The sequence below is a fragment of the Maniola jurtina genome, chromosome 5, assembly GCF_905333055.1.
Source record: "Maniola jurtina chromosome 5, ilManJurt1.1, whole genome shotgun sequence".
NCBI lineage: Eukaryota > Metazoa > Arthropoda > Insecta > Lepidoptera > Nymphalidae > Maniola > Maniola jurtina.
Genome location: NC_060033.1, coordinates 3,559,827 through 3,568,026, shown reverse-complemented (window position 1 = coordinate 3,568,026; position 8,200 = coordinate 3,559,827). Strand labels below are relative to the sequence as shown.

Sequence of the window (8,200 nt, the reverse complement as noted above, 5' to 3'; positions counted from 1 at the left end):
ACCAATTTTTTTGGATTATAGCTAAGAACACTCTCGATCAAGCCACCTTTCAAACAAAAAAAACTAAATTAAAATCGGTTCATTCGTTTAGGCGCTACGAGGCCACAGACAGATACACAGATACACATATACACAGATACACAGATACACAGATACACAGATACACAGATACACAGACACACAGATACACAGATACACAGATACACAGATACACAGATACACACGTCAAACTTATAACACCCCTCTTTTTGGGTCGGGGGTTAAAAATAGCCAATAGAATTGTTATTGTTTTTAATATTTTATTATATCGATTTATAAACTATTCACAATTGGATGAAACTATTAAAAATGTAATGCAAGCATAATAGCAAATGTTAGAGAATAAATCACAAACATTGTTTTGTCTAAAACCTCGGCTAAATCTTTGGATTCGTTATATTCATCCTTATCACTCTCCATTTCTTCTACACTGCCACTTCTTGGAGGTTCTACTACATCAGAATCATAGCCTTCATTCACGGTTTCATAGATATGGCACACCTGAAAACCAGTATCATTTAGTTCATGAACAGTTAACTTATTCAATAAAAGCGTGAAACTTTCTCATCAGTAATTTTAAAGAAAATAAATAAAGAAGCTCAATTAGATACGGGCTTACCTTTAATGGTGCTAAGCAAAATAAACTCCTAAAGTAGTGAGAAGTTAAGACACTTTGAATGGTGGCCGTCTTGCAAATATTTTTGGCCACAGATGTCATTAGCGCCAACTGAGTTAACATAGCCAAAAGAACTCCAAATAAAACAACTATGTAAAAAATTACTGAAAAAAAATTAAACATAATTAGCTTCTTGCCATACCTCAGTAAAAAAAAAATGATTTTTGAATTCTTTCCGTCATAAAAGTACTTACATATGGAAGGGATGGTATGACAGGGAACCAAAACGTCGATGTAACAGAGACCCATGCATATAACGACACTACAGCCGGCGTAAAACCAAACCCTCTTCATGTTCAAAGGCTCGCTCCAAAATGAGAGCAACACAAATGTAGCTAGAACTAAAAAAAATGTTTATTTTATTTATTTCAAATGTGGGGTTAGACAAGGAGGGTTAACTCCACTCATACTTTATTACATTTATATTGGTGGCATAATTAGACAGTTGAATGTCGCAATAAAATTGAGTCCTTTATTATTTAACTTACCGAGTAAAGGCGTGTAAAATACAATATTATAAGCGGTTGCCCGACGTTGTAATGAAATGTTAATCACATATCTGTCACTTTGGTGTGTAAAATTATCAGTATTTGCGTACAAATCTGTCGCATTGGTGCGTAGATTTATCAGTGACTTCCACGCTGCCGCATTTACAATGCTCCCCGCGGTCGACACATCCCAAGCGTTTATGATTTCTTCATCTAATCCCGAAAGCTAAAACAACATAATAGGTAAATGTAAAAATATAAGGAGTGCAAGTTTTAAGTTTTAGATATAGATTTAAGATTTGACCAAATTGAAGGTAATTGAGGAATTCTTTCTAAATAATAATATTGAGAAAATGAGCGGGTCACTAATTGACGTTAAAGCGCCGGCCACACAGGCCGCGTAAGCGTAGACGTAGCGCGTACCATTACGTTGTAATATATGGAACTTTATGAGACATAGCATACCGCTTGCGTGGCGTGAACGTTTGCATAGACGTAATGCGTGCAGTTATGTCTACGGATATACGCGCGTCACAAGCAAGTGTCACGTGTACGTGCGCGCGTGTGAATCGGCTTTAAGTGGAACTTACCATCGCCCATGAACATTTTCAGTACTAGAGGTACCGCTAATGTGTTGCCAACTTTCAAGAATTTGTTGGTGCACCCCTTGAATAGTCTCATATTGATATTTAGTGAGATTTATCACAGAATTGTAATAGTAACTTACAATTTCCATCTCGTAACTGGATGAAGGATTAAGCAGTTTCAATGTGACCTTTTCATGCATTTCCCATAGTTCAATAACTATAGCGCAAACATAACCGTCTCGTGGCCACCTGGTCAAATTACAATAGTATAAATTATAGTCTTATATTATAGTCTTCACTTCTAATAATATACCAATCGTAAATAAACTTAAATATCTCTCTACTTCTTAATTATAAGATCAAAAGAAAAGAATTCGCTGATAAATTATCTTCATGATGAAGATCATAAAGATCTTAAAATAACGATGTCTTAATTTGCAAAATGTAATAAAAGTTTCCATTTGCATTGAGTAATTACTATACCGTTGTTACTTAATTTTAATTAAATGTAAATTACTATGTTATTACTTATTGGAGCGACTAGTAATCATGTTGCATACTCAGTTATAATGTTCCCATAATCGTAGCACCAAGTGTCTGTTGTAGTCCTCATGTGCACAACTGCTGTACCACTATTGTCCATTGAAATCAATTCGGGATTTCTATCGTCAAGCATAGTTACGCTATCGGAGCTGAAAGGTTCAAGTTATTGTTTTATATTAGTTTCCTGTAAATATCAAATTTAATACGAAAAAATTACATTTTACCCAGGTTCTAAAACCTACAAAAAAATATCATATTATCAAGTTCTAAAAACTAAAAAGCTTTGCGAACTACCATTTTATAACATGAATTAAGGTTACGTGAATTAAAAAAAATTACTTGAACACAGTCAATAATGGACTCCATATTTGTCCTTGTCTAAATAAGAGTTGATCGATCCCATTGAATTTATTAGGATTCCAAGCCATACCGTCATCTGTCCACTTCTGAAAAAAAAAGAAAAATTATATTATAATACATACCTTAGATGAAGATAATAGGTGTGAGCTAAATGCTAATTTACTAAAGTGTCAAAGCTTACTCTTAATATAGACAATCCAGTAGTCAATTTGGACGTAAATGCGTCGTATGATACACTAGTAACTTTAACCCCTAAAGTAACAGTAACTTCGGGTCCTGGTGGAACGGCAGGGTCTTTGCCAAGTAGCAGAGTTCTCCTCAATTTATCAGAATTTGACATTTTTGGTTCCACTGCCTTTGAATCAGGTGTAACTGTAAAAAACATCATTGTTCATTTCAAATCATTTTACATTTTTTTTTGCATCTAAATGCTAGTTTTGGATCGTTGGTTCCTCTTGTTCAAGGCTATGATTTGTGTATCAAACTCTAACTTAAACTTATCGGAGCCAATTCGTTGGCAATCGCTCAACCCATGCTCGACTGTCACTAGTCCCATTTTAAGAAGCTGAGTTATTTTTCAATCCAAATAATGCAATACTTACCTTCAGAGCCATTAGCTGAAGGTATTGGACAATCGTAAAGAAATTTCGCTTCAACGCCAGACCAAGCAGCAAAACTGAAATATCTGACAGTAATAGGATTCATATCCTGATAACTCAGAATTGGTAAGACGTCCCCTTCTTTTCCAAATTCAATAAGACCATCTTAAAAATAAGAATAAGGAACATAAAATACATTCAAGTATATTTATTAAACATAATATTTTTTAATAATTGACAATTTCACCTTCAGTAATTTTAATGTAGAATGCCCTGAACTCTATTGGAGACAATATTTGAACGGTTTTAGCCGATGCTTTAGCATTTCTTTTCAGATTTGCACGAAGTTCTGTGAATCTGTTACCGCCTCCACCCACAACTGAAAATTTCAAAGCGTCATAATATTAATAATGGTTATCTATGTAAAGACTATGAAGATAATATAACTTTAAAGAATTTTAACAAAATAAAACTCGAGCATCATTAAAGCCGCCGCCTATCCTAACATCTTTCAATATTTTTTCTTTTATATAACCTTGATTAAATAATACTTACCGATTTCATAAACAGGATCGGTTATATCAGGTTTTGGTACAGTAGACAAGAGAATATGTCCATTGCTAGCTGCCAATATAGCAATATGCATTTCATAGACTATGCTGGGATCTGATCTTGCCATCTTCCTATCTTCTGCATTCACTTGATAGAAGACTTCGTAGCTGTAGCCATGTTGACATAGATGCTCTTTACAAAGCGTTGCCACTGAAACAATGTTATATATTGTACTGTTGTACATTATATGTATTATTATGTGTATGTATTATGTGTGTGTGTATGTTGTATATTATGTGTATTGTTGTGTTGTTGTTATGTATTGTATTGTTGTACATTTGATGCAGGTAGCCCTAAAGTAGCCCTATTTTTCTTTCATTTTACGTCACCATAGCCTAGTATTTGACTTATATTCGATTCAGGATCAAACCGAAAGTTTCCTCACTCTAGTTCACTCTGATGAGGATCACACAGTTAGTATATCTTTAATCCGGGCAAAATATTCCTATAGTTAGTTTATGTTTTATTTAATTACTAGAACTGGATCTAGGTTTTTTTTAATTCTGTGGGAACTTTGATTTTCTGGAATAAGATTTAGCCTAAGTCATTCTCCAGGTCTTTATGCAAAAATCAGGATGACTTTTTCAGTGGCTGTAGCGTGATTGAAGGACAAACATACAAACCAATACACATGTGTATTTGTGATTAAAAGAGCTCAATGATACTTAGTATTATAGATATTGCAACTTATTTCATTGGGTACCTACCTTCTTAATTCAGTTAACATTGCTTTATGAATGCGCTATGAATAATTATGTAGATATTATTTTGTAAGTGTTATTTTAGATTTGTCTTATCATGTTTTTACTAGAATAGCTAAAAGTAAACACGTGAGTGAAACTACTACAAGAAAATGCCGCCATTTATGAAATCGCCCTCATTCGCGATGATCAGCCATTAATTTGAATAATTGAAACGATCCGAGTGATCGCACGATTCCAAATGTCAACTGCTCCATTCTCCGAGACCCAGAACTTGCGAAGTTTCCAAGTTTTAAAAGTTAAAATTGCAATTGTAGTTCGCCAATCGGGATCGAATGAAAATATCTTATGTTATCTGCTTCGTTACCTTCAAAAGACACCTTCTAAGCAACCGCGCCCCACCTTAGACTGTATCATTGGTTTTTTTGTGTTAGGTTAAATATTTCATTGTAAGAAATTCACAGCTTTTGGGATCACATAACCCGATTGGCGAATTACAATCGTGCCAAGCGTCCGACGTGCACATTGGCATAAATTGACTGCATTTTTCATTGGCGAAAATTTAATTGTTTTTATGCAATTGATTTAAATTTAATTTGGTAGAATGACAGTTAAATTTAAAATGGAAATTATTTAACAATAGCGAAATTCAAAATCAAATATTGGAAAAACACAAACTATGTATGTGATTTTTTAAATCTTTGGATTGATTTTTAAATCCTTTTTGTACACTCCGTTCAAAACTGTTCTTATTTTTGCAATGCTCTGTTAAAGTCCTAGCTATCAATACTCCTAATTAAGATTAGATTCAGACTATGATAGACTATTATAGCAACGCAAAGAAAGTTTAGTATTCTTTTAAAGAGAAGTGAACTTCATAAAGGTAGAAAAACACTGCTTATTTATTTTTGAGTTCCGATTGACGGCAGCTTAGCGAAACTAACTGAATAATAACTAACTATCTTAAAACTCAAATCATTTAATCAAAGGAAGGAAAACATCATGAGGCCAAAACTCAAAAATGCCTGAGAGTTCTCCGTAATGTTCTCAATGGTGTGTGAAGTCTGCCAATCCACACTTGGCCAGCTGATTGACTTGGCCAAACCCTTCTCACTCTGAGAAGTTTGGCCAAGAGACCCGTGCTCACTAAGCCGACGAGTTGGGTTGATGATAATGATGATAACTGACTAAATATCTAACAACATACATACGTTAAAGTACTTAAAGTATAAGGCATAAAGTTGAAAACTAAAACCCGACTGCGATCGTCTTAATAAGCGCTGAAAGATTAGAGTAAAATTGTTTTTCTGTCGCTTGGTATATTTTAATGTAAATAGCCTTTGTCAACCGGACCTACGAAACTGTCAACAAATTATTATTGACACCTCATTTATCAAAATCGGCCTAGAAGTTTAGGCGCTACGGTGGAACACACAGAATCTGGATACAAATATACATACACACACATACACACACATGCATACATACATACATACATAATATATAGACTGCTAAAATCATGGCCCTTCCTTTTGGCTTTGCAGCAGTTGGGCAAAAATATAAACCTACTAGACTAATGCAATGTAAATTTTACTTACTATTGTACGTAAAATTAAAATGTGTATCCATCTGAGCTGACACTAATCCCAAGACACTCCAAGTAACCAAGTAAATCCAGTATGTCCTCATTTTCACAAAAAAAAAACCGCAATATTAAAAAAAAACACACAAAACACAGTGTGAAGCGAAAATAATTCCCGTTTTAAAATCCTACGGTTGTAATTAAAGCTACTATACAGCAGAATTATTAGTTCAGGAATACATGTGCGACATACATGAGAGCACTGTGAGTTTTGATCGTACGACCAGTTTATTATAGAGTTTCATTTATTTCGAAAACAATAAAATAATAATTTGGTAAGCTCGTAAGATGGCTTGTCTGCGCGTTAATTCTAAGTTAATATAGATATTTTAAACACTAAGGCGGCTCACTTAATTACCTAAGACGAATAATAATTGTAGCCTAAAGTGATTGATCTATCGTATATCGTACGTTGTAATAGCGTACAGATCCTATTATGACGTAGGCATCCGCTAAGAAAGGATTTTTCAAAATTCAACACCTAAGAGGATAAAACAGAGTTTTGTTTGTGTGAAAGTCTGTAAGTTTTGAAGTTATATCCATGAAACTGGTATTCAGTCTATCGGCTGAAAATAAAGCAATGGAATTGGAAAACCCCCAAAGGGATAAAATATGGAATGTAAGTGTTATGAAAGTTCGCCATTTATCATGGTACACCTATTAATGAAACTTGAAATTTTGGGACTTGGTTAAATATGAAGTACTTATTACGTGTTTCAAGGCTTTTTAAAATTCCATCCCCAAGGGGATTAAATAGGGAATGTAACATGGGTTTATTCAAAGGGCGGACCAACAACTTCCTGAACGGCCGACAACGCATCGGCGGTTTCGCTGGCTGCAACTGGTCATGGGCGGCGGTAATTACTTAACATCAGCTGAACCGCCTGCTGGTTTGCTCACTATTTTTAATTTTAAGAAAACTGTCAAAAAAGTCTGTCATTTTTCAAATATATAGATGAATCTTGATATTTTGACTTTAAGTAAAAAATAAAGAAATAAAATTTCAGAATTTTAGGAAATTCTAAAAGAGGGCAGCGAAAATTTAAAAGAACTTTCACAGCAAAACAGAGAGTTGGCAGCTTAGGTGGCACCTTCAAGAGAAGATAAGGCTACACGGGATTTTAAGAATGTAATTCCACACAGACAAAGACGCGGGTATGAGCTAGTAAATAAATAAAATAATAATATTGTCAGCTGGTATTGCCGTTGAAACGCACACGGGTCCCAGAGGAAGTGTTGGTGCGGTTATCGGGCGGACGGTGATAAATAGCACTGGAGCGGTGTCATATTGTAACAAAAATATTAATTTATTGTACCTATCTTATCCTCGTCGGTATCCGATTTATTTTATCACATTAAATAAATTGTGGGGAATTTTTACACGATCGCGGTGTGTGAAATTTCAAAGAAAGGAGGTACTTAACAGGGCTCTCTCCGTCACTTACTCCATACAGTCGTAGTTCCAATTTCATTTGAATATTAAGCAACCAAAGTCCATGAAATTTTGCAGACATATTCTAGAAACTAATATCTGTGCCTGTGGTGTTTTAGATTTGTCTAAAAATATGTAGTTTTAAAATTACAGGGGCTCAAAGATTTGTATGTGAATTTTTAAGACCGCGTAACTTTGAAACCGAATATTTTAACAGAAATCTGGAAAACCACAGGCATAGATATTAGTTTTTAGAATATGTCTGCAAAATTTAATGAACTTTGGTTGCTTAATATTCAAATGAAATTGGAACTACGTTTGTATGGAGCGAGTGACGGAGAGACCCCTCTTCATGAAGTTTGTTAGGAACCTTAAGTAAGTGTTTAGGTAGGCATTTTTTGGCTGTGTTATTTTTTTAGTTTAGATGAAGAACCAGAAAAGCGTGGATACTACATTGATATCAGGAGTAAATTTATATGAAGAAAGCTTCAATTATTTTCTTTCTAAAAAGTATCCAGTAT

General features: G+C 34.3%; 1 protein-coding gene across 1 annotated transcript; it reads right to left on the bottom strand.

The window, feature by feature from the left end:
- Positions 1–276: 276 nt before the first annotated feature.
- On the bottom strand, positions 277–6,446 carry LOC123865316. Its single transcript, XM_045906273.1, has 12 exons — positions 6,204–6,446; positions 3,848–4,054; positions 3,540–3,671; positions 3,296–3,457; positions 2,875–3,065; positions 2,673–2,779; positions 2,351–2,482; positions 1,931–2,039; positions 1,204–1,429; positions 910–1,056; positions 659–819; positions 277–540 (listed from the first exon to the last, which is right to left on the bottom strand). Exons 1-12 carry the CDS (start codon positions 6,292–6,294, stop codon positions 343–345), a joined length of 1,863 nt encoding a protein of 620 aa, XP_045762229.1. The 5' UTR covers positions 6,295–6,446; the 3' UTR covers positions 277–342.
- Between the last annotated feature and the right edge of the window lie 1,754 nt (positions 6,447–8,200).

Excerpts from the sequence above, each read along its gene's own strand:
- LOC123865316 (XM_045906273.1), bottom strand. The coding sequence starts at position 6,294 with ATGAGGACATACTGGATTTACTTGGTTACTTGGAGTGTCTTGGGATTA. Across the intron at positions 4,055-6,203 it reads TTTTAATTTTACGTACAATA|TGGCAACGCTTTGTAAAGAG; the intron begins GTAAGTAAAATT and ends ACATTGTTTCAG. Across the intron at positions 820-909 it reads TCATACCATCCCTTCCATAT|TAATTTTTTACATAGTTGTT; the intron begins GTAAGTACTTTT and ends ATTTTTTTTCAG.